Source organism: Sapajus apella, unplaced genomic scaffold (assembly GCF_009761245.1).
Source record: "Sapajus apella isolate SASKATOON/1434 unplaced genomic scaffold, GSC_monkey_1.0 scaffold38, whole genome shotgun sequence".
Classification (NCBI taxonomy): Eukaryota; Metazoa; Chordata; class Mammalia; order Primates; family Cebidae; genus Sapajus; species Sapajus apella.
In genome coordinates, this window is record NW_022436978.1 from 9,001,242 (window position 1) to 9,028,868 (window position 27,627).

The window sequence follows — 27,627 nt, forward strand, 5'->3', positions numbered from 1 at the left end:
CAGAGCTTGTCCCGAGAGCAGGAGTTGCAGGGCCTCCTCTCCAAGGTGCCTGTATTTCCGCAGGTGGATGTTAGGTGCCTCCCAAGCTGGAATACCTGGAAATGGCTAAGAATAGTTGAACAAGTGAGTACAGTTGCCTAAAAGTAGTCTTTTTGGACAGCTTTGGAATGATTAGAGAAGGGACTTGGGGACCCCTCCAACAGTGGTCTGCATAGAGTTCATCTTTCGTAAGCACTGATTTATTTTTCTGCTGAGGGGCCAGCCTCAGGCAGAATCGGGAAACAGGCAGCTTGATACGATGCAGTGATTTTCTAACCCTTTCCCCATCTCCCTTTTAAAACTGTAGGACTTTTCCTTTAAATAGAAGCGTAAGAGGAAGCCCAGTATGTGAAACCGATCAAAGTGGTTGAAGTGGGGGTGGGAGGCCCAGGTTCTGCTCACTTGACTCTCAGATTCTTTCCTTGCACTTCATCTGCCGCCTCCACCCTCCTCTCATGACAGGGCTCCTCCGGAGGCCCAGCCCTTGCTCTCAGTTTGGAAACCACCACTGCAGTGAAAAGCCAGTGCTTTGGGTTCAGGAACCCTGTGTTAGTCACCATGGGCAAACCCCTTCACCACTGAACCTGACTTTCTTCTCTTGTAAATTGAGGATTCTCAAACAAAGATTTTTTCATGTAAATCTTAATATATAATATCACTGGGCCTTAGCAAATACTCTGTAAACATTGATTCCTAACTCTCTTTTCTTCGTCTCCCTTCCCTTTTTCCTCTAGATGTCCTCCCCCTCTTCAGGAGCCCTGAGACCTAGCATTCTTCAGACATGCTCAGCTCTCCGGGAAAACTATGAGTCACTTAGATTCCAGCGCCAGGTCAGGGCAGCCTGTCTTCCCCAAGAGCATTTCCATTGGCAGTTCCAGATTCTAGCAAAAAAGCTCAATTCCTGTCTCTCAAATATTCAGTTAGTTGAAAGCTGGCTCAAACAATTGACATTCAAGGGAACTGTATTGAGGGACCTTGTAATCATTCATTTAATCATTTACGAAGACCAGCAGTTGGCCTTCCACCTCCAGTTAAGTTGACCACTGCTCTAGGTGCTCATATAACAATACAGTATATATAGTCCTTAAAATCCTCATATTCTGCACAGTTGCATTCAAAAAACAAGCATGACTTATAGGAAACGCAGGGTTATGAGCATACCACCCAAAACCTATTTGACTTTGTAACCTGGACATTAACAAAAGCAAATACTAAAAGGTAAAGAAATATCACTCTAAAAAGGACATAACCTTTAAAAATGATTGAGGGCAGCCTGATGAAAAGGATTGTAAGGAAAAGATTAAGTTGTTGAATTTTGGAGACAAGGATGCAGTGGACTAAGATCATAGGCAACGATACAAAAAGAAAAGCCACATGCTTTCTGAACCAAGAACCACACGTCCGTCTGAGACGAGAACTCTGAGTTGCTGTGTTCTGTGTTTGAGTGCATTTTATTTAGCTGCTAGTTCTTGATTGTACAAAATAGTAGTGTTCTAGAAAAATTGCATGTAAAAGCAATACAACTTTTAATTGTGCTGATATCATTTTGCTGTTTCACAGTCCTGTACAAGCGGTTCATATTACAGTGACATATTCTGTAGCAGGTCAGACTGTTTCTAGATCTCAGTGGCTTAAATCCCAGACATAGAACACAGGGGGATGCAGGAGAACTAGGCTCCATTCCTGTCCTCAGAAAACTCACGGTCTTGTGTGTGAGACATGAGAATGAACTCAAATAGCTGTAGTACCAATGCCGTATGATAGGGGAAAGGAAATAATGTGTGAGATTGTGGGGGGTTAGGAGGCAAAAGCTTTTAGGTGGGTAGAATTGGCAGGAATTCACCAGGCAAGGAGGGAGGGCAAGCAGAACAAGTAGAGGCCTAGGGACTAGAAAGCGCTGGACATATTTGGGGGACTCGCATATTGTGGGGGGATCCACTTGAGGGTTGGAGCCAATTCAGAACATAAGGGAGCAGTTCAGACAGGGACGAAAACAGAGGTTGGCCTCAGAGTGTGGGAGGCCTTGGCTACAGAGATGGGGGCACTATAGAAGGATTTTGAGCAGGTGAGTGATGTGATTAGAGCCCATCTTTCCAGAAGCTCCTTCTGGCAGGCCGTGCTGGATGCAGTGGTGGGAGTGGAGGGCAGTTTGGAGGCGTTGCAGCCGTCCCTGTGAGAGGTGTGAGGACCTTGGCTGGACTGTCACAGTGACACAGTGGCATGGGGAGTGCAGGGAGGACACTACACCACAAACATTTTGTGGACCGAATCTGAAGTATTTGTCAGCTGAATGATGGTGCAGGGCTCTGGTGGTACCTGTTTAATGTTGATGAATCACTGTGTGTTAACTTTTCAAAGTGTTTTCTGTCCCTTCCAAAGCTGACAGAATTGTCAAGAGGCTTCACCCGTTCAACCCACATTACTTGACACACGGTTACTTGCATTACAAAGCACTGCATGAGGAGCTCTTGGTAATAAAGGGGTGATCAAACACAGATCTGTCCTTCCACAGTCACGTCTATGTTGTTGAATATCGAACCACATGACTACGTTACTTATTAAAAACTAAAATTAAAAAAAAGGAGGGAGGTAGTAGAATAGGTAGAAAAAATACCGGAATGTTTCTTTTTAAAAATTTTTAAATTATAATTATACTTTAAGTTCTAGGGTACATGTGCAGAACGTGCAGGTTTGTTACATAGAATATTTCTTTTTAAAAGTCTCATGCCCAAATAACAGGATAAAGACTAGTGTTATTCATTAACCTACAGAAGTATGAACAGAATGTGATTTTAAAAACACAATTACATTTTCTCAGTATTGCAAAGTTCCAGAAACTGTACTTGGAGCTTTATGTAACTGTTTCAATCAGGTGTCACAAGAACCTTGTGAGAAAGATGGCATTACCCTCATTTTTTTTTTTTTAAATGAGGAAACCGAATTTTCAGAAAGTCAGGTAACTTATCCAAATGTCACACAGCTAATGAATCATGAAGCCAAGGTCCACAATCAATTTTGCCTGCATTCTTTTTTTTTTTTTTTTGAGATGGAGTTTCGCTCTTGTTACCCAGGCTGGAGTGCAATGGCGTGATTTCGGCTCACCGCAACCTCTGCCTCCCGGGTTCAGGCAATTCTCCTGCCCCAACCTCCTGAGTCGCTGGGATTACAGGCACGCGCCACCATGCCCAGCTAGTTTTTTGTATTTTTAGTAGAGACGGGGTTTCACCATGTTGACCAGGATGGTCTCGATCTCTTGACCTCGTGATCCACCTGCCTCGGCCTCCCAAAGTGCTGTGATTACAGGCTTGAGCCACCACGCCCGGCCGCCTGCGTTCTAAATTAATACTCTTTCTCCACATTATCTCTTCCGACTCTTTCTTTTCCGTCTTCCTTGTTCACCTCGAAGCTGTCAGTCTTAACAACGGGGTGACATCCCATCATGACAGTAGAATTGCTGCAAACAGCATGTGGGCATTTGAAATTCACCAGCAAGAAGAACTGTATTCTGACTCACTTTGAAAACGTACCTAGGAAAATTAGGTATTAATTTTAAAAATTTGTGTTCAACCTCAGGCCTTACTTTTTGGGTTGGAACCATTTCAACAACTAAAGAAAAATTAGGAAGGCATGACCTCTAGTGGAAAGACAGAAAACTTTGCATGATTTTGCTGGAGAGTTTCTCCTCAAACCACCTCTTTTTAGACTGGAATTATGGGATTTTTCATCTGAAAGTTACTCTCATCACAAGACTTGGGTCTTTGTACAAAATGTCATTTTTGTCACTATTTTAAAAGTGGAATTTTTGCATCTCACAATCATAGCACACCTGGGTTTGAGACCTTTACTGACCTTTCTCAAGTAGACACCATCTTTTAAAAGATTTGTCCTCTAGTCTTTTTGCCACTTCACTCTAAAACCCAAACTGGACTTTTGAAAGGGACACAGTATGAATACAGGTGTCTGTATTTAGTGGTCTCTAAATTCAACTCTGGGACAATAGATAGCTTTGGAAATTGTACACCTCTATTCAAACTGTTCAAACTGTGATTTTTGGTTTTAAGAACTGAGCTGTAATTGTGCCCATCACTGCAATTTTATTGCTTGGCTGCCAAGTCAGATCCACACTTGATACTCACTGACCCCCCATATATGTGCTCCCAAGCAAAGTGTGGTATGTGTGCCAGTTGTCCTTAAGGATTCGGCTGGTGATGCATTCACTTTGTCTATACTTGAGAATTGAGGACAAAAATCAGTCCCTATCAGTCTCCCTAGAGGGAGATGAGGGCCCTGAAAAAATAGCAGAAATCTAGCACAGACACATCATTTTCTTTCAAAGTAAATGGATACTTGGGTGGTTAGAGATGAATGAATTCCCCAGTTGTGAAGAAAGAGACTGGCCACATCCCTCCTGAATCTCAATTACTGTCATGTTTCCGAAAGCCCGCCAAAGTTGTCTTTCCTGATTTGAAGAGTAGCCAGTCTCAGACCTTCAAGATCTTAGAGAATTACCAAGACAGTAAATTCCTCCCTCGATCTTGACAGCTTTGCCTTTCCCGATTTCATGCAGTTAAACTTTTTGCTTTGAAATTGAGAGAGAGGCAGTCTCCATTTTTAAAAGCATTTCAACATTGCTAGTTTAAAACACATGTCTCCTTGGAGATGATGCTTCTGTTCTTCTGGGGTGAGACGTGGGAATCTGCATTTTTAACAAGCCTCTTGGTTTGAGACCCACATACGAAGTAGAGAGTTCTGGATTGAGAGTCAAGGCCTTTGGGTTCTATTTCTGGCACCTGTACCAGATGCAGTGCTGTGTCACCTTTGCTTTCTGGGCCTTAGCCGTCTCTCATGTACCATGGCAGTTGGAATAAATAACCTTGAAGTCAGTTGTGGCTCCAATAACCTCCAATTTATTAATTCTTTGTGTGGGGAACACATATACAACTTAAACTTCAGTCTCCAGAGTCTTAAGAGTTAGTGAATTTGTAACGGATTCAAATAACAATTAAAGAAACTCTTATTTCTCCCTTAGTAGCAATCTTTTGGTTAATAATTTCGGGCTGGAGTGTTTGAATGCCACTGATCATCCACTGACTTGCTCCATTTTTAGATGGTTGGGGGAAAGTAGACGAAAGAAGCCATCTTTCAAAATATAACTTTCCCACTTCAGCTTTATGGGATTCATCTTTGACTTTGTCAAAGACTTTTCTTTTTTTATTGAGCAGGCATGGATTTAAAAACACGGCAGCTTTGCCCTCTTTTAAATGACCTACCTATGCTTTTAAACTGCAAATTTCAACTTCTGCAGACGGCTTTGGCTGGTTATTTAAGTCTGACTTCTTTTGATCTGAACATTTTCAAGCTCAGCAATAAAAGTACGTTTTTACCTAGATACTGAAAGCAATTATCAGGTAGGCAATTCTGTCTCAGAAATAGGTTCACCTCTTTATTAGTCTGTCAGGTTGTCAGTATTTTTTTATATGTGTGTTTGTTTTCCTTGGAAAAACTCATTTGATCCTTTAGCCCTTTCTTAAATTAACAGAGATAAGTGTAGCTGTACTAATCTGAACTTCTGGATGTATGGAACATTCCAGCTTTATATGATGGAAAAACTAAGGCTTACTAACTCATTGTTTTTCAAAATAGCATGTTTTTAGGATATTACTTATTTATTTGAAAACTGTATTGAGGAAATTAGTATTTGAAATAACATTTACTTATTTAAGTGCAGATGAAAACAATAGAAGCAGGAGGTCATTGTTAATCAGCCACGTGGAATATTGATTAATAGCTATTAAGCACTTGGCTATTGACACTTAAAAACAAGTTATTTTTCAGCAAGGATGTGTGTTTATTTTGCTGGCATAGGTAAGGAAAGAAGGGTATCTTATCAGTAGCCCGGGCAGTCTAGCTATAACCATCATAGACTCCACCCAATAAAGCAGGCTTTGCATTTCGAGCCCTTTCTCCTACCTTGCAACAGATTGACAAGTTGATGGGAAAAAAAACAAATGATCCCTCCACCTGTCCTTCAAAATAATTGTGGGTGGTCGGATTAGTTTTAGTCTAGATTAGGCCAAAGAACTGCGTGGATTCTTAGTGTACTCATCTTGACTAGTTACTCAGGGCCAGGAGCCTCAGCTTCCACATCACTACATTGAGAACTCTAGAGCTCTTCACCAAGTAATTATAGGGAACAAATGGGAAAATGATTGTGGCCATTTTCTGGAAACTGCAAAGCATCATACAATATATGTATTGCTTATTTTGACAATGTATTGATTGAAGACAGGTTAAAAATTTTTTCATTTTATTAATCATCTGAGCTCCTAAGGTCTTCAGTATATTTATTCATTTGTACAGAATGAAATTGTCTTGAAGGAAGAGTAGTGTCTTAACCTCATAACATCAATGACTGTTTCCTGTGACTTCTTTTTCTTTTATTCCTGGAACCTGAGGCTTTATTCATTCATTCATTTAAAAAAAAAAATCAGCTGCAGTAAGTACAGGCACTCTGTGCCTTCCGATGAGGTCTTGAATATGCATTGGGAACTCATTGTCAGCCATGTGGCTTGCCAAGACAAAGCATCTTTCAGTCTTGGCTCAATCTAGATGATCCCTTTAGCTCCTAAATTATCAGGAGTATTTTTGCAGGGGAACCAGATGGAAAACTTGTAAGTCACTGGGTGGAACCTCAAAGTAAGGCCTGGGACTGATGCTTTTAATGTAGTCTTATCACATCTTTAGCCCCTTGATGAGCTTGTTTCCCCAAAGATTTTATTCTAGGATTTTAAGACCTCAGAACCCAACTAGAAAACTCTTGGTAAATGAGTAGAGTGTGGATGCCATCTCCTGGCAGTTATTGGGAATGGCTTAGTAGGAAGACGTCCATTTATTTGTAGGTTCTCCACTTACATATCAAAGGAAAAAATACATGGTTATAATGTTTTTAGAAATCAGGTATTAGACTTTGATTGTAGATCACACTATATTTACAGTAACTTTTCTCCTATTTTTCTGATGACGTTGTAGACTTAAAAATTGGTGCTTTGGAGAATGTCCTAGAGCTAAACTACTCTCAAAGAACAGGAGGAGATGTGTCTTTGTAGCTACGGTATCATTAACAAGCCCCTAACTTCTCCTTCATCTCTTCTGAGCGTGTGATATGATACCCTTGCTTGCAGATATAGAGGCTCTGGAGCCTCTCATCATGTCTCACAATGACAGTGTTGTCAGTCTAAGTATATCACCTGACATTGTCATCCTCTATAAAGATAGAATTTATTTCAGTAAACTCTGTCATTAGGCTACACCACCTATTGATTTAGCTTACTCTGCTGAACTTCTCCTGTGTTAGGGTGGCAGATACACAGGTCATCAGAGGGATACTTGACAGGTAAACACATAATTGATAATCGGTGTAAACACTGCACTAAAGAAAGTATGGGCCGGGCACAGTGGCTCACGCCTGTAATCCCAGTACTTTGGGATGCCAAGGTGGGCGGATCATTTGAGGTCAGGAGTTGGAGATGGGCCTGACCAACATGGTGAAACTCTGTCTCTACTAAAAATACAAAAATTAGCCAGGTGTGGTGGCACGCATCTGAGTCCCAGCTACTCGGGAGGCTGAGGCAGGAGAATTGCTTGAACCTGGGAGGCGGAGGTTGCAGTGAGCCAAAATCGTGCCACCTCACTCCAGCCTGGGCAATAGAGTGGGACTCCCATCTCCGGGGTGGGGGTGGGGGGTGAAGAATGTACAGACAAAATGTGATTGAATGAATAGACTAAACATATCATTTAGAATTATTTCTGTACAATTTAAATTTGGCTTGAGGCTTTTTTGTATGAGTAAAGAGAGTCTATTTGAACAAAGCTCCAGTCTGAAGGTTGGTTCCTGAAGTAAACTCTTTTTTTATTCACTCTCCCCAACTTAATCCCCATTGTTCTCTTTGGAAGTTAAGGAAGAAATGCCTGTATCCGAAGAATGTATGGATTTTCACCTCTCCACAGCTTTCCAGAGATCTTAACGTGTCTGTTGAGAAGTGGCGAGAATTGAAATAACAACAAAGCAAGAAATAATAGGGAAGTTGCTAACTGTAAATGCACAGAAAAGCAAGCTTGCTGATCGGAGAAGGCTAATGAACTCTTTTTGAGAATTGTTCCCAGATCTAGTTTTATACGACGTATAATGGATCTATAACTGATTTTGGGAAAGAACAAGTAATCCATTGTCATTAGCTTACACTTTCAGGTTCATGGCCAGTCGTACATATGAAATGTTGTAATTTCATCAAGAATTATTAACAGACATGAGCCTGTCTGTCCATGCGTTACACCCCCCTCTACCTGCTACAGTTCTGGAAACAAGAATTACTTTGCTATGGGAGTTTACTTGGAGGTAATACTAAGAAACAGGAGTGAGGGAATAGAACAATTGAGACAGAAGGAAGAAAAGCCGATAAAGATTCTGTCCATTCATAAGCTATTGAATGGGTTAATCTGAGAAGTTGTGTAGAACCCAATGTAGAATCGCCCACAGAGTCTGGGGAAGCTAGGGCATTTATCTACTGATTCTGCTCCATTGGTTGACAGTTGCCCCTCCTCCCTCCGCCCCCGTATCAGTTCTCTTGCATTAACTCCTCTGTACTTCCTGGCAGTGGCTGGAGAGGGGCAGAGTCACTGGCCCTTGAGGAGAGGGTCTGGCAACATCTGGGGGACTGCCTGTCACAGCTTCAAGTGAACCCAGGGGTGCGCTGGGGACACAGGGCAGGATGCACAAAGTCACATGCATGTGTGCGCGTGCGTATACACACACACACACACACACACACACACACACACACACACACACAAGGAAAAATGTAAATTCAAGTGAAGTCTGTGATAATAAGGAACTATTACTTTTGTTTAGATATGAGAATGGTGGTCATACTTAAGTCTTTAGACAGATGTCTTTAGACAAATGTCTTTGTCTAACTGAGAAAGTATTGTTTATGAGTAAAATTATAGGTTGTCTGGGATTTACCTTATTTTGCAAAAAAAAAAATGGGATAAATAAGAATGACAAACATAATTGTTGAAGTTTGGTGATGGATACACAGAAATTCATTATACCATTATCTCTACTATTGTGTATGTTTGAAAATTTCTGAATTAAACAGTAAAACAAGTTAGTAAACTTGTCTAAAGTAAGACAGGGTCTTCTTTGACTAGCCAATGATAGTTTGTAAGTTCTTTAGAGGAGGTTCTTTATATAAATTGGGATCATTTTTAAGCTAATTTAGTAAATTCGAATGTGTAGTATAGATCACAGATCCAGGGTCTCTTTTAAATGGAAACTGACACATTTTTTTAGGGTGCTGGTCACAGGAGCATTATCTCTTATTACAGTTTGATGGATACCAGTTTTAGTTTGTTTTTAGAGAAGACACAGAATTCTTTGTTTCTTTCTCCATATCTCAGTGTGCCTGATACGGGTTTTGTACAGAGACAAAATGTGACTGTAATAGATACTGCTGTGTCTGTAAAGGGAAAAGACTTTCTTGCTTCAGAGTTCAATAAGAGTTTCTAGCTTTGTGGTTAGTATGTTTTTGGTTATCATGTTCCTGGCTACATCCACTTGTCTCCTCAACCTAGTCGTAGAAACTTAGGGGATATGACCTTCAAATTAAGGCTCTGATGTTGAGTTAAAATAACAAATTAGACTGTGCATCTGAATATGTGGTAATATTTTCAGAGTTTGTCCTGGAAGCCTGAAAGAATTTCAAGGATACTGTTGTGATTAAAACACTGGTGGAATGTTCTTTGAAAGTTGTGCAAGAGCTAAGTATGCAACACATATGCACACGCACACATGTGCATGCACCTAGCTGTGTGTCACAGCACTAAGTACCTTTTTGTCATGTCATTTATAATCATCTTTCCTGTGATCCTTTACCCATTTGCTCATATACTTTATTGCCCAGAGATGACTAAAGTCAGTTTTTAGTCTGCTTTAGAAATCTGTTTACTCCAAAATAGAATTTGTTTCATTTTGGGATGGAGAAATAAATTTCTACTTACTGTTTTCTGCACTGTTTATGTGGAAATTTTAAAGGCCCAAAGGTATTACGTTGTTTATTCTCTCCTAGAAAAGCCCATTTCATGCAGGAAAGCAGCATAGGATCAACTTGAACTTGGATCCCAGGTCAGCTGTCATGGCCATAACCAATTTATTTGGCTGCTAATTTTTAAAAAATGTCCTTATCTGTAAAATGGGGACACTATTTCTCACTTGAAAAGGCTAAGAAGATTGAATGAGATGGCACAGGTAAGGCATTTGGCCTGTGCCTTAGCGCATGGTAGTGGCATCGATTAGTTTGTGCCCTTCACAGAGAGTCCTTGTCATGAGATATATGTCCTTCAAACATGTACTATCAGCTCTTCTTTTGCTGTTACGTGTGTCATTGCTAGTATTAGTTATCTCTTTGCAAATTGGTAAAGTCAGCTGGAGAATGTGCAGTGGAGGTGCAGGTTACAAATGCCACAGAGTAGGCCAGATGAGAAGGAAGGGCAGCATCCAGCATTTGGACTTAATGCTCAGATTATGATCTTCTTACAGCCACTGTTACTGGGCCCACACTGGATGGTCATAGGTGGCTATAGAAGTCTGCTTTAAGTTGTCTGTCTTCAGTAATAGGCTTTTGTGATGGCCAGCCCACTTGGAAGACGTCTATACTGAGACTCCATCCCTGCTGAAAGTTCTGATTGATCTTCTCTTGGGATAGGGAAGGTACTGCCTCCACAGCCAACATTGTTAGAAAATTCTACCTGGTGGATGAGTTTACAACATGACACAGAAAACTTCTCTCTGTGTGTTCCACTTAGCAGAACCATAAAGGTAAATTCCATTTCTCCGTTACTAGCACAACTTAGCAAATATTGGAAGATGGCTGTCATAGCCTTTTTGAATTTTCTATTCTTCAGGCTAAACAATTTTCACTCCTCCTCTTCCTCTTCTGCATTTTGGCTAGGACTGCATTCACTTCCTTTAGTGGTATTATCTCAGCTTATAATCATATACTATTCATGTGTAATTATCTGATTCGTATGGGAGCTATTCATGCTGCATATCATAGATTCCCATCTCTCCCAGCATGTGGTAGAATTGTGCTTTCTTTCATGGCTCTGGGTGGGACCATGTGACTAGTTTTGACCAGTGATTTGTTTATAAAAATGATGTATGTCCTTTCCACGCCAGAGCATATAACTGCCGAAAAGAGAACCTCCAGAGCCGTCTTTTCCTCCACTAGAGTGACTGTGAAGTTCTTTCCAGACAAGGCTTGCTCTATCCATCTGGGTCTTCAATTAAGGAAAGAAAAGCACCCCAGTCTCTCCTGCCCCGCTCACCCTGATGGTCATTTAGTATGAATAAAAAATAAAACTTTGTTGTTTTGGATCACTGAGATTAGCTTTGTTACTCAGCCTAACTTCATCTATCCTGATTGATACAGTTAACATTTGGCTTTCTCACTAAATAATTAGCATTATACAGTGAGGACAGTGTCTGTTTCTCTTCACCTCTGTGACTTCAGTGTCTAGCACAGTACTAGCTCATAGGAGACGCTCATACTTACTGTGAATAAATAAAATCTGCGTTTTGAATCCTATCTTCATCCTTGTTACAATATCTTGGACATGGTCTACTTCATTATTTTTCTTCTGAAACGTAGACTTTTCCCCCATTCTCCTTCCAGTTAAACACAGCTTTCCAATCGGAGTAATTAAGTAGTTTATATACGCATCTCAAAGTGAGAAAGGAATGGAAACTGGACCCAGCTGGGTCACAGGCAAAGAGTCAGTGAAGGGGTACAATTGACTTAATTCTGAGCATCTCCATCGCAAGCTTATGGGTTCTTGTAAAGATCAGGAGAGCATTAATGTGGTCATCTCTGATATATTTCTGTATCCTTATGTAGCTGTTTGACACCATATCAGCATTACTCTTGCTTTTCACTTACTTTTTTTTTCGTTTTGGACTTTCAAAAATGAGCCTTCTAAAGTGAACACTCTTATAAATTGTCAGTCTGTAACGTTTGTACCCTATTGTGACTTTGGGAAGCTGCTAGGTGGGGCGAATAAGACTCTCTTTTGAGTCTTGCCTGTAAGTTCTGAATGGCAAAAACCATGGGTTATTAAACTATCCTAGGTACTGAAAAGAAAGAAAGGGCAGGACTTATTTGATGGGAAAGAATATATTGATAATATATTCATATGTCATGCATGTGCCAACAAACCCTGTTTACCGATTGCCAACTAAGCACAACACCACACACTAAGTAATTTGTTGTGCATTTTCTCATTTTATTCCCATGGCCACCCAACAAACTTGTAGTCATTGTTCTACAATCTCATTTAAGGAAGCCAAGACCCACCGTGGTTGATGTTGGTCATGAGTGAATTAGACTTGAGTCCAGGTCTAACTCATGTTCGCTGCTTAAAATCGCTTAGTAGACTTTGACAAAGCCCACCAGTTTTTAAGAACTCTAGTTTTAATTTTTAAGAAGGAAAATAATAGAAGATTAGAGAGGAATTTTTTTTCTTCCTGTCGTTTAGATTATTAGTAAACACTTTTATACACATACGGTGACAGGATTTCATATTGTGCAGCAAATTCCATTACCTTCGGGTGTGCTTAATGAAGTATTCAAGTTGATTGAAAGCAATGGTACACACAAAAAGCAGGTGCCTTTTTATCTGAAGTCTGTACTAGCAATGCAGTAAAAAAATCTTGACCACAGGGAGGTTATAGATGTCATCTAAGACAGGATCTTTCATGTGCTATGCTTTTTCATGAGTTACGGTGCCAAATGCTTTATAGTTGATCCTTGAACAACACAGGTTTGAACTTCACAGGTCCACTTGTAGGTGGGTATTTTTCAATCAAATGCAGATTGAAAATACACTATTTGCAGAATATGAAACCCACTTAGAGGACCAACTTGTCGTATAAGTGATTCCACAAAGTCAACTATGGGACTTGAGTATGCCCACATTTTGGCTTATGTAGGGGTTCCTGGAACCAAGGGACAATTGTATATTGTTATCTTGTTTAGAAGGAAGGCTACACCATGAACACAGCCCACAATGACAGTAGGTGTCAAAAGTGCTGACTTAGGAGTTCAGGTCAAGACCCTCCACTGGGATGGACAGGCTTTTCACTCCATGGGGTACCCGGGTGAGAGGACTAGAAGGGGCGAGAATCCAGCCTGCCCTCTGCCTGCCACCCTGTGTGTCGAGCCACATGATGGCACCCACTCACAGGAAGCAGCATGGGCTAGCAGCAGTCTTGGTATAGCCAGAGGAGAGAATACTTCATTCGTTTCCCTTCATCTAACATGTTTTGTGTGCCTTGCATGTGCTAGAGGCTTTAAATAGATTATCTTAATTGCATCTTTAAAATAACTCTGTGGAATCTGTGTTATTTGCTCTTCCAGTTTTATGTGTGGTAGGAAAAAGGAAGAACATATGGAGAAAATGAACTAAATACTATGTGCTTAGACATTTCATAGCAATCCTGTAAGGGTAGGTTTTTATATGCATTTATTTACTTTTCATCAGTTTGTTTTTAATAGCTAAGAAATTGGAAGCTCAGGTTAATTTGTCAACGTCACTTAAATGGTAAATGGCAAGCCCAGGACCCAAGCCCAAGCCTGTCCTGAGTCCAGTTTTCTTGCATACATATCAGTATCAAAATGGGGAAACACCAAGAAAGATTCCTTTGGAGAGACATCTTTTAAATCAGTCCTATTACTATATATATATTCTGGTCAATAGGGCATTGCCATTACCATACATGAGTGAATCAGTTTTCTAAAAAAATAAAATTATATGCAGTTGTCTCAGATTATGCAAAGTAAAACAGACTCTTTGACATATAAAACATATTATCATAATTGTGAGTACTAATAACTCAGAATATATTGAAACACTGGAGAGCTCCATTTTTGTCTGCTGTATTTCCAGGGCCTCACAGTCTATTTGGGAATACTAATGGCTCTATCAAGGCAGATCAGGCCTATTCTTCCTTATGATAAATGTGGATGGTCAAGACATGTTCTGCCAGTTGTCCAAGGTTACCAAGTACCAGCTCAGTCAGGGGACCCCCACCCAGGCAGCACTAAAGGCAATGAGAGGCCAGACACCCAGAGAGAATGGCAAAGTGGGTCTATCTGGGAGGCCAGCAGCCTATTGAGCTGACAGCCTCAGGGGCTGACAGCATCCCAGGCTGAAGGCCCCAAGCAGATTCTGATCCACGTATTTATTCTCTCTTGATAGGTGATTCTTATTAATAAATGGGTGTTCTGGCCGGGCGCGGTGGCTCAAGCCTGTAATCCCAGCACTTTGGGAGGCCGAGGCGGGTGGATCACGGGGTCAGGAGATCGAGACCATCCTGGTCAACACGGTGAAACCCCGTCTCTACTAAAAATACAAAAAATCAGCTGGGCATGGTGGCGCGTGCCTGTAATCCCAGCTACTCAGAAGGCTGAGGCAGGAGAATTGCCTGAACCCAGGAGGCGGAGGTTGCGGTGAGCCGAGATCGCGCCATTGCACTCCAGCCTGGGTAACAAGAGCGAAACTCCGTCTCAAAAAAAAAAAAAAAAAAAAATGGGTGTTCTGTATTTACTCATAACCCAAAATATATACCAAGTAGGCAGCTGTGAACTGCTTACCACTAATTGCACACTAAAAGATATTCTCCACAAGGGAGCCACGGGGGCAGGGTAAACTTCATGTTTCTCAACACAAAGTCCCACTAAAGATTTGACCAATGAAAATGCAAAGCTGGCACATTGCCCTGAGACCTCTGTTACTTCCCTCTTAAGCCATTCTGCACTCACGTCAAGTCAGATCGTTTTCAGTAGGAGATCAGTATGTATGTGCCATTCTGATCTTTGTGGCAAATGTTGCAATGCAGCAATGCTGGTAATCTGTCACTAAGGCTGTATGACCCCAAATGAATGATTTCTCCTCTTGGAACCAGTTTTTTCTTCAGATAGATGATTTCCGGGCATAAACGAGGAAGGGGCTAAAACCTTTTCCAACTGGGGTCATTAAGAATTCCATATATTAGTGACTTTCTTAGGAAAAGGTCGACATGGCCACATCTCAGATGTTTCTCAGAATGTCAAGTAAGCCTGACAAAAATACTTCCTCCCTTGAAACATAAACCATAATATTTTTATAGGAAGGTTTTATATTGTTTATTGTCAACTGAGGAGACTTACCCTAGGGGATGCATCAAAACCAAAGGACTTTGTCAACATCATCCCACCTGCCTACCATTAAAACCCACTGCCAGAATGAGGCACCGTTTATTATTGGTATGTGCTGCACAAGTTGGAGCCATTGGTTTTATATGAAGCAATGAATATTACTGAGCTATTCAGGCATATATAGATACAGTCAAAGGTATATAAAAAGATAAAATTTATCTAATTTTGTAATTTTATAAGATAAAAAATTATACTTCTTTTATAAATCTTTCTCCCTTCAACGTGTGTGTGTGTGTGTGTGTGTGTGTGTGTATTTTAAAGAAATCTATACAAATACTATTTTGACTTATCTACTTAGTATTTCTTGAACTCTCCATTTGCGTTTTCATAGACTTACTGGGATGGGGTTGTGAAGACGACAGGAAATGATACTTACTTTTTGTGCTCTAGTATTAACAATCTGACATTATATGTTTGAATAATGAAGGTTTACAATTTCAATTTATGGAATATGATATAGTTTTATTCACTAGAACATGAAGTCAGGGACAGAGTTCCATTTTTCACTTGATATTCTAAAGGTAATCAGCACATAACTAAAAGGATGACATGAAACACATTCCTTAAACTTAGGACCCAAGTATCTATATAAAAGGGTGTTCTTAAGATATTCTTAAGTAGGCTGGGTGCGGTAGCTCATGCCTGTAATCCCAGCACTTTGGGAGACTGAGGTGGGTGGATCACGAGGTCAAGAGATAAGACCAGCCTGGCCAACATGGCGAAACCTTGTCTCTACTAAAGATACAAAAATTAGCTGGGCGTGGTGGCACATGCCTGTAGTTCCAGCTACTTGGCAGGAGAATTGCTTGAACCAGGGAGGCGGAGGTTGCAGTGAGTCAAGATCACGGCACTGCACTCCAACCTGGCGACAGAGACAGACTCTGTCTCCAAAAAAAAAAAAAGGAAAGATATTATTTAGTAAAAACTATGAAATATATCAAAACCAAGGAGTGGAGAATTATGGGAAAGGAGGTTGAGTGGCAGTTTTACTTAAGAGCAAGCATATGCCAGTGCTTCCATGAAAAGAAGAGACCCACCCAAGGGAATAAGCTATTCTCTATTCTTTCTTTTCATTTTTGCTGCTAACAAGCTCAGTCGTGTATGTGCATCTTCCTTTTGTTCCCACTCACAGCTTTGGATAATCTAATAGCTAAACAGCCAGAGTCACTAGATCTTAACCTCCTGTAATTATACAGAAAAACCTTGGATCAGTTCAGAGATGGCACTTGTTGGAACTGATCCCTACAGCCAAAGTGTGCAGTTGAAAATTTTCCCTCCTCTGTCTTTTTCCCTTCCAGCCCTGTCTGTGTTTTGGTTGCATGGCAACCCATCTGCCATGATGGCTGATGTCAGCTCATTTTCACTTAAACTTAGCCCAGGAAAGTTTTCAAGGAAGACATTTGGGCTTGTGTAACACTGGAGATTGAGAAGTCTCCAGTTGTGTTACCATATCATTTGTAAAATTGCAGACTAATGGGCTCAGGGAGGCTAAATGGAAATGTGGATGTCCGAAGGGATTAGCTTCTAGAACAGTGTGGCCTTAGGGACTTTGTTTTTAACTTCTAGGGGCTTAGTAAATGAGTGTCTGCAACATTCTCTCTGCTGCTAAAGGTCTTTCTTCACTTTAAAAGGAATAAAAAGTGTTCAAAATTACCCTACCTCCTGAATATTAGAATTTAGCCAAGTACTTTATATTGGCTCCTTTGGATAAAGGGTCAACATTTTAACGAGATGGAAAAACATCAGTTGGGGGGAAAGAAAATATGTTTTTCATTGGCGGGAATTTTCTAGTATCTATATTGACGAGTGAAAATAGGTTAAAACTTCTTAAATCCAGCAGAGGGCAGAAGGGAGTTTCAGCTATGGTTTACCTAAGACTACAAACAAAATTGTGACAATCCCAGGCAAAATTGAGTGGCATTTTTTGTATAGAAATTATATCTAGGTTGTTAAGGCACAACTTACCCTGATTATACAGGCAAGTCTTAGCTGGTGTGCCCAAAGCCAGTTTTCTTCTGTCCAGGACAAAAGGATATATAGGATTTTGAGTTCGTTATGCCTAAGAGGAGACAGCAGTGTGGTACTCAATAACAATATCACTTTAATTGATTCAGATATTATTAACGAACCACCACACAGCATTTCACAGTATTTCTCATGTATATTTATGGCATTCTGAATGCGAGAGTGAAAGAATGTTTGAAATAAGGACTAAACTGTTTCATTATCAAATTTTTCTCACTGAAAGTGACTGTTCCAACATGTGAGTCCATAAAGTAATGAAAATGATTTTCACTACCTAATCTGGAATCTGAGAAATCAATTTTATCCTTTAAAGCAATAACCAAAACATGGGGTGGTAGTATTTCTTTACATGGAAAGATAAGGGTAATATTAAAACATGACAGTTGAGAAATGGATCTTTGTCTTGGTGTTTATAAGAACTTTCCAGATTAAGTTTGGCTTTAAAAAGCCACTTTTAAAAGGAAAAACGTATTTTCCATGCTGAATTTTTAGTGAAGACTGTTTTCGCATGGATAGCATGTAGTACTTCCTGTTTTGCTTGGATCGTATTTAGTGTAGTACGTTGGGTTTCTCAGGAAGCAGCCTCTGAAACGGAGTTAGGATGTAGATGAAGCAGCACCCTTGGGATCTACAGCTGTGGAAGAGAGGAAGGAAGCAGGCTCAAGTAGGAGAAGCTGTTTCTCTGCAGGCACATCATTCGCCATAGCCAACCCCACTGGGAGCTCAGCATTTGAACGGCCCTTCAGAATATCCTGAGCTGGGACAGTCCCACACTGATCAGTTATTGCATGTGCACCTGCAACCTCCATCAGCCACAGGACCTGATCTTGGTTAAGACAGCCTTTTGCAGCTGAGACAATCCTTAAGGGATAGCATTTAATCAGCTGGGATAAGTCCTTTTTTGAAGAGAGACCTGGAAGCCATATCACAGTGCAGATAGCGTGAGAAACAGCCAAGAAGTCAGGTTTGCTGGATGTTCTTTCTGATGAATTGTTGACACTATAATGTTGGCCAACTTACTGTTTTTAAAAGAAAATAACTTGCCATATTTCTGTGTCTAAGGAAATGCTACTAAATATGTTACTTTTTCATGGTTAATATGATTTAAAAATAGGATTTTAAAGAGTGAAAAAGAGCACATTTTAATAAATGAGCGTTAAATTTTAAATTATCTTCGTTCATTCAGGCTGTTATGTCAAAGTACCTAGACCGAGTAGCTTATAAACAACAGGGATTTATTTCTCACCATTCTGGAGGTCAAGAAAGTCAATATCAAGGTGCCTGCCGATTCATTGTTCGGCGAGGGATGGCTTCCTGGTTTACAGATGGCTGTCTTCTCGCTGTGTCCTCACATGGCAGAAGGGGTGAGGAAGTTCTCTCAGCTTTCTTTTATAAGGGTATCAATCCCACTCCTGAGGGCTCCACTCTCATGCATACCTAATCACTTACCAAGGCCGCAACTCCTAATACTGTCACATTGGAAGTTGGGATTTCAACATGTAGTTGGGGACACAAACATTCAGAGAATAGCAATAATGGTAACAAAACACATGTACATGGTTTATTTATTTGATTTGGGATTGTCCTATGAACAGCAAACCATGAATTATAATGAATACTGGAATATTATAATAGTTGGTGGTAGGTCTTTATGATCTTTGGGTAAACACTGTTAAATAAATCACAGGATGATGCTGGTAGTTTGTCAGATAATCAAGCATAAGCAAGTATGTAATAAAGGAGAGAACGTATATATCGTTTGTGGAACAATCATTTAAGTCTGGCCTTTATTTAAGCATTTATGTTAATTACATCTATCATTCTGTCTACCTACTAGTTTCATGCATTCGTTCCTTTATCATTTACTCATAGCTTCAATTAAGTGCCTACTGCATGCATGGAGTCTTCTGTGCCTGTTTAATGCATGAGACATGGTTCTCTCAAAGGACTCACAATCTCGTCAAAAATCGCCTTTGTTAATATCACCACGAATTTAATCAGAAATGTATACAATTTGGGAAGATGTCACGCTCATGATGCAGAGTTTTCTAAATTTAATTTTCTCTTAGAAGTTTCAGTTTTATCATTGGCAATAAATATTGTCAGTAGTTTCCTTGAAGCCAGGCTCATTTTGTTCATCTTTGAAGAAAATGTCTGCCAAATACCCAAGACTAAATAACTATAGTTTTCAGTTGTTCTTTAAAGTAAAAATGGTGTTCCATGAACAAAGAAGCTGGTTCAGCTCACAACTCAGTTACGTGAGTGCTTTTCCTGAAGACAGATTTCCTATTTCAGTATGAGGAAGTGAGGTTTTATGGTTACTTCCATTTCATCACACAGACTTTTAGGAAGATACTCTTTCTAATGGCTCAAAGGTTGAGATTTAATAAAATAACTTATTTTCCTTCTCCATCCAGGATTTTCTTAAGTAAAACTGGATTAAAAAAAAAATTACGAATACGTGTCATTGGTTTAGAACCCACTGACTGCTTTGACATCAACGTCTTGGCTGCTACTAAGGCACCTCCATTGTTTTTGTACCATTAGTACACATGTCAACACAGTAAAAAATCAGACAAGACTGGGCATGGTGGCTCATGGCTGTAATCCCAGCACTTGGGGAAGCCGAGGTCGGAGAATTGCTTGAGACCAGGAATTTGAGACCAGCCTGGGAAATATAGCAAGACCCTGTCTCTTAAAAAAAAAAAAAAAAAAAAAGTCAACGTGTTAGTATTATTATAAAGAGAGTTATACCCCTTGAAAGTATCTGCAGCCCACATTGAGAACAGCTGGTAGAATGAAAAATGTAAGTGTGAAGAGCCTGGGAGGAAAACTGCTTTGGCAAGAGGTAAAAAAGGCCTACCCTCATATGATGGCAGGAGATAATGGAGACCAGGGAAGGAAGTGAGAAACCCTGGCAGAGGTTCCATGGAAAAGATTTGGCAGTAGAAGGGCAGCGAGGAGTTGAAATTTGCTGAGGTTTTTTGGTCTGGATAACTGAGTGGATGGCAATTGCATTAACAGAGGTGATGACTGGGGGTGGTGGGGCCCTGGTTTATTATTGAAAATGATACTGCTTTTCACTGAGAGAGAAAAATCTATCGTAATTCTTTTACTTGGAAAAGGGCAGATTCTAGCACTGGTGAGTAAGTACTGTCGGCTAGGTCTGTGCAGCAGCCTGAGATCTGGTTTTGTACTGATAAATGGATTTTGGTTCTTGGAACATCAGAGCATTCTGTATTCATGCATAAGACTCTTATGTCTGTGCTTCCCATAATAGTGTTTTTTTTTTTTTTTTTTCTTTTTTCTTTCTAGGAATGGTGCAGAAGCTGGACCAAAAACTTCCAGTGGCGAACGAGTACCTGTTGCTCTCTGGAGGTGTCCGGGAAGGCGTGGTGGATCTGGACTTAGATGAGCTTAATGTCTACGCCCGGGGGACCGACTATGACATGGACTTTACCCTCTTGGTGCCAGCCCTCAAGCTGCATGACCGTAATCAGCCCGTGACACTTGACATGCGCCACTCAGCCTTGTGCCACTCTTGGCTGAGTCTTCGGCTCTTTGATGAGGGGACAATCAGTAAATGGAAAGACTGCTGCACCATCGTAGATCACATCAATGGTGCCACCAATTACTTCTTCTCACCTACCAAAGTGGCTGACTGGTTCTATGATTCTATCAGCGTTGTCCTATCAGAAATACAGAAGAAACCCCAGCGAGGGATGCCAAAGGTGGAAAAGGTAGAAAAAAATGGGACCATCATCTCCATCATTCTGGGTGTAGGGAGTAGTCGCATGTTGTACGATATTGTCCCTGTGGTATCTTTCAAAGGTTGGCCTGCAGTGGCCCAGAGCTGGCTCATGGAGAACCACTTTTGGGATGGAAAGATTACTGAGGAAGAGGTCATCAGTGGGTTTTACTTGGTGCCTGCTTGCTCCTACAAGGGTAAGAAGGACAACGAATGGCGGCTGTCCTTTGCCAGGAGCGAGGTGCAGTTAAAGAAGTGCATCTCCAGCAGCCTCATGCAGGCCTATCAGGCCTGCAAAGCCATCATCATTAAACTGCTGTCCCGGCCCAAGGCTATCAGCCCCTATCACCTGCGGAGCATGATGCTCTGGGCTTGTGACAGACTTCCAGCCAACTACTTGGCCCAAGAGGACTATGCAGCCCACTTTTTGCTGGGCCTCATTGATGACCTGCAACACTGTCTGGTCAACAAGATGTGCCCCAATTACTTCATCCCTCAGTGCAACATGCTGGAACACCTGTCTGAGGAGACAGTCATGCTCCATGCCCGGAAGCTGTCCTCTGTGCGCTCAGACCCGGCAGAGCACTTGCGCACCGCCATTGAGCATGTCAAAGCAGCCAACCGGCTGACACTGGAGCTCCAGAGGCGAGGCAGCACCACCAGCATCCCCTCTCCACAGTCCGACGGTGGGGACCCCAACCAGCCTGATGACCGTTTGGCCAAAAAACTGCAGCAGCTAGTGACTGAGAACCCGGGGAAGTCAATCTCTGTCTTTATCAACCCTGATGATGTCACAAGGCCCCATTTCAGAATTGACGACAAATTTTTCTGAGTGTTAGCTGACTTTTTTTTTTTTTCCTGGTTCTTAAACTCTGATAATGTGTCGTGTGGTTTGTGATGCTATCTTTCTGTTTTTTACATATCCAGCCTAGATTGGATTTGTTAAGAACAAATTTTAAGTTTCCTGGTTCTGCAGGATGGTGCAGGCTCTGAAACAGTATATTACTATTTCATATTCTGCCTCTGATTTCGTTGTTTACTTTTTGTAGTTACTATCATGCTGTTTAGTTTGTTGGATCTTTTTTTTCTTTTTAAGGAGATCTTGAGCCATAGATGAAAATGCCCATGAGTCCTCTTGCTTTTTTCTGTTTCATACTTGGTGCAAATTTGTTAATGGGTATGGGAAACAAATCTCTTTCTTACACTTAAAGATTCTGTTATATTATTTTTATTATTTTTTGTCTTTTTTTTTTTTTAATGAGCTTTCACTACTACTGATATTTGAGAACCATAAGAATCTGGGAACTGCCTGGCATGTTAGCTGGATTTATTTATTTTGACCAGTGACCAGAGTAGTTTCCCCTTTTTCCACCAAGCAATGTAAACTTTGAAAGTGATAATACTACAATGGTGTTTTGGAGCAACTTCATTGAATGTAACTGTCCTCAAATCAGAGAACACTGGCTGGTTTGAAGAATGTGTTTGACAGTTTTCCAAACAGAATTAAGGTTTCCAAATGTTAGTTTTAGCATATGTAATTATTTGAAGCCTTATTTAAATCCTATTAAAGAACATACCATTATAATTATTATTTGCACTAATGAACTGTTTGCCATTGTCAGAATTGCAAGGTGTGTTTCAATATAAATTAACACTCTTGAAATTCTATTTTTTTTTCATTTGGCCCATTTCTCTCTATCAATGGAATAATTATTTGCATTTGCTTAGTTCTCCTTCAGTTGTGGGGTCCTGTTTTGCCCTCTTTGATATTCCTGGTTCCTGTCTTACTGAGAGAAGTTTTGAAAGCGCTTTATACATGTTGACTCCGTCTAAAGCTGGGGAAAATACATGCTTGATAAAGTAGGTGTCTTTTTATGTATTCCTTTTGGGGTCATAGAGATAAGCTTTTTTGTAAAGTCTCTCCTCTTCCCGAGATTTTGAGGAAAACCAGTCGGAAGAACTTACAATCCCCAAATAGAAGATATCACGTCTGTTCAAAAGCAGGTATTGCTATAGAGCAGAAACCAGGAAATATCTGTGGGTGGCAGCCTTGGTATAGAGGTGTCCTGTCTTCATTAATGAACTTACTTGCCTGATTTAGGTGCTGCAAGGCATTGGCTCCCTGTTTTGGTATGGACTCATGGCAAACTGGTGTTTAAGAGGTCAGGAGGCCTGCTGATCTTTCAAAGGACACCCATGATGTCTACTAATGGAAAGATCAAGCAACGTTTTCATATTGGTCTTGAATGTCCAAACTTATGGGTTGGATTTTGGCCAATTGAAATCAGACATTTGCGATCTTGGGTTTTTGCATGGAAATTATTGTAATGCTTATAAATGAAAATGAAATCATTCAACCATCTAAGTCAAACACAATAATAAAAAAAGAAACATACTGACCTTGAAATTTTGTTGTTGTTAGTTTGTAATCTGGGGATTATTTTCTTAATAGTACTATACTAACAACAATTTTCAGTAAATACAGCTGTGGGCTTTCTAGTGTCTTTCAGATCAGTTGTCCATATAGTGAACATCCAAGATTCAGCCTTCCTCTTTCCTCAGTTTTACTACTAGTGTCTATCCTCCACATAATTCTTGTCCTGCTCAGGAAATGATTCCATCCCCAGCACTGGAAATGGATCGTAATTGGAAAAGCCAATCTGCACAAACCATTTCCCTGGTCACAAACATGAACAAGGGAGGCAGGAGGTATCACAGGATGCATGTCCCAGTCTGGGACATGCTCAACATTCCAAGCTGGAATGCTGGGACAGAAACATGCAGTCTCTGGATATGGAGGAGAAAACATTTGAATTCTTTTGCTACCAACAACTATCACGCAGTCATGACTAGAGCTAGCTTTAGGATGAAGCCGACATTGGATGGCATTATGGAGAGCCGGGAATTACAACATGACCCACCACATTCTCCAGGTCCGAGACCTCTCCTCCACTAGACTTTCTAGTTGAACGAGTCAACACTTAAGTTATTTTAGCCTGTTTGAATTTGGCTCAAGGCATCAAAATATTTAAACTGGTATGCCAAACTACCTCAGTATATTTAAACTATCGTGTGTGTATGTGTTCCCTTTCTTTCTGGGGATAGATATTAGGGTTATCCATATATTCTATCTAAGAGCTGGTTTATGCTATCTGATTTGATTAATTAAAAAAAAATAGCCTCTGTAATAACTATGCTTCTGCTAAAGTCTTAGAAATATATCATCGTTTGACCATTACATTACACTTTGTAGATTAAAATAGTTATAAACCATCAAAGTAGCAAGCATATTCCAACGTCTGTTGCTTTAAACTATAAACTACCATAACTGTTCTCTGAACTGGCATCTCAGATACAGTTAGCAATATTTCAAATATTTTAAATGCTGTCTTTTCAGACAAAATTCCATTACAGGCATAAAGAGAAACATAGTTCAATGATCTTCTTGGCCTTGCTTTGTTTTGGCCACTTCTAGTCCTAATGAATTCTCGGTTAAACTTCACTTAAAAGGTCTAGAGAACCCTGGGCTCTAGTAATTTAAAAATCCTTAAAAAAAAAATTCCTGGAATTTCCTGTTGGTACCATAACCTAGGCTGGCTCAGATGTTGAGGGTGGATAGCAATGGGATGTAATCTGATACCTTTTCTTATCTGAAATTGAAGCAAATCATTGAATTACCAGTCTATCCTTCTGAAGTTCAGAAAACTGGTTAAAATCACTTCATTTCCAGCACAGAATAAAATGCCTTAAGGCTGGAGTCATAATTTTAACATTACTCATAGCTGACTTTTTGATCGGTGGCGGGGGAGGGGTGGATGATTTATAAGCTATTACTCAATAGGCCTTCAATTCTCCAATGAGGACCGGTTTAACCTATTTTGAAAGGTTATTCTCTGCGCTCTGGGTTTCTCTTCTGAAATGGAAGATCCAAAGATGCAAGTACAGGTTGGTTTTGAAGTGGATAGAGCCGATTAGCACCCGACATTTTAAAAATATTTCTGAAATTACAGAATTATTTCAGAGAAAGTAAGAAGCAGGCATATGTGGCTAATCTTACTTCTGGGTGGCAAGGTGGGGGAAGTGAAAAGGAGGGTAAGAGCCCCGGGTCACTTCTGCACCACAGGCACACGCTCACACACACGAGCGTGAGCACACACGTTTTCATATCGCCAATTGGAGGTTTATTTGGGGTGACTTTTATAATGCACTTCCTTGAAGAATTAAGCCCCCTAGTCATGACTAAATGTTGGTGGTTCAGAATCAGATCGCTGTCTTGCTGAGAGGAGTTTTCTGACTTGGTGACTTGGAGTTCAGCCTTTGCTGGTAATACTGGGAAGGAAAAGGAGGCATGTGTTGAGCAGGGGTGCTGGTCTCCTAGGGTCTGGGGGCTCCCCGTGGCTTCAGAGTTCAGCAGTGGTCTTTAGAGAAGGTGCCTCAAGTTCTGTCCCAGTAAGCTCTTTCCAGAACCTCTTTCCCTAAGTCACTGAGGGGCTGTTGGTATGACTGTTTCAGGTAGGAATCTGGGCAAGGCTTACTTCACTCTCCCATAGTCTTGCCTAGAGGATAACCCTTTCCGTAATTAAATGGAGTACTAGCTACTACTTACATTAAAGGAAGGAAAGGGATCATTCTCTGTTGCTGTTTCTTTATTAATGTCAAGTAAATACAAATATATTTTTTAAATGATTATGGTTTCAGTCCTCCTCTTTGAGGAAAACAGTTAATTTTTAAAATGCATCTCTTATGCTGTAATTTCTTCAACAGGTAAAGAATGTATATTCTAAACACTGTTTAGAATAAATATTCACCAATGGAGAATTATTTACATATCTAAAATTCTACCTTATGTTAATTTACCTGGAAAAATATCTTTTTTAAGGATTGACGCTGTAATAATTTACAATAATTGCGTTTCTCTATGACCAATTCCAGTGCTATTCTATTAGCGATGAGTTCAAAGGCAGCATGTTTCATAAACCATTTCTTACATCATGCTGAAATTTTATATCGATTTACTGTGTCCCTATTTTTCTGAGTTTGAATTGACAGTTTTTCTCTGCGGTTGGGTCTCAACATTCAGCGAACATCAGAGAGATTGTATGACTGGGTTTGCGTGGTTAAGAATAAGCAAGAAATCTCAGAAAAGTCTAATATTAAACACCATGTAAATATACTGGTGTTCAAAGATGTATAAAGACATGTAGTCTTAATCTGGTATGGCAGCTAAGATGAGAATGTTTGCACTCTGGACCACTTTCCCTCTCTTTTCGGGATGAATGGACTCTTAATGTGACCTTGGTGAGGGTGCATTGATACATTTTTCACTTGCCATTTTCTGCCTCACCAATTAATCACGGATGATAAAAGGGGCTAACTTTGGATAGAGTTGAAAATTTATATCTTTGATTTTATATTCTTGTTTGTACAATGTGGATTGGGGTAGCTGTTCTCTTCTAGCTTTTAGTAAAATTGCTTCAGTTTCCAAAATCTCAACTTTAGATCTAAAAATCTATTTACACACTTGGAGTATTCATTTTGACAGAATATTATTTTTAAAAATCATATTAAGTTGCACCAACAGCTACAGTGGGGCACAGGAAACATTTATTGAACACCTGCCTGTACAGTTTTTGTTAGGTGCTTTATTTTCATGAACCTATATAAATATCACAACTCTAAACACAGTAAGTCTAAACTTCAAGACTCAGGAATTAGGTAACTTGTTCAAAGTTATATTGATAATTAAGTGGTAGGGCAGAGTTAGTGTTTTAACTCATTTGTTTGTCTGTTTCACAAATTAAGAACTTCTGGCCGGGCGTGGTGGCTCACGTCTGTAATCCCAGCACTTTGGGAGGCTGAGGCAGGTGGATCACTTGAGGTCAGGAGTTCGAAACCAGCCTGTCCAACATGGTGAAACCCTGTTTCGCTAAACCTACAAAGAATACAAAATTAGCCGGGCATGGTGGTTCATGCCTGTAATCCCAGCTACTTGGGAGGCTGAGGCAGGAGAATCGCTTGAACCTGGGAGGCAGAGGTTGTAGTGACCCAAGATAGTGCCACTGCACTCCAGCCTGGGCAACGAGAGCAAACTCCATTTCAAAAAAAAAAAACTTTCTTCTGTGTCATCCTTCCTCTGGTATTAGAATCTATTTTTACTATTTAGGATAAATTTTATTAGGTGCCTGCATAGGGAGGCCTGCATTCAGATAACAGGTAAAACCTTGGACTGTGTTCTGATAACAGAACCTGGAGTATTTCCAGAGCTTTCATCAGCAGAATAGATGGATCATTTAGAGAATGCTAGGAGACAATAAATGACCATTTATAGGGAATTTTCTGTTTAAGGCAAGGAAATGAACCAAATATCTCTCTCGTTTTAATTTCTGAGCTCAGGAGTAGGCGGTAGAACTGTTACTATTAGCAAAATACTACTCTTTTTAAAGATGTAGGGAGAGAGGTATTTATGAATTAGCTACAAATGAAAGGTAACCAACAATGTTAATG

The 27,627-nt window shown here is 40.3% G+C and overlaps 1 protein-coding gene across 1 annotated transcript in view; it reads left to right on the forward strand.

The window, feature by feature from the left end:
- Window positions 1-23,530, forward strand: part of MB21D2 (Mab-21 domain containing 2) — a 132,432-nt gene extending 108,902 nt beyond the window's left edge. The window contains exon 2 of the mRNA XM_032298242.1: window positions 20,691-23,530. Within this exon, the coding sequence (XP_032154133.1) occupies window positions 20,691-21,955 (1,265 nt within the window). The 3' untranslated portion in view covers window positions 21,956-23,530. The remainder of the gene's footprint in view (window positions 1-20,690) is intronic.
- The last annotated feature ends 4,097 nt before the right edge of the window (window positions 23,531-27,627 follow it).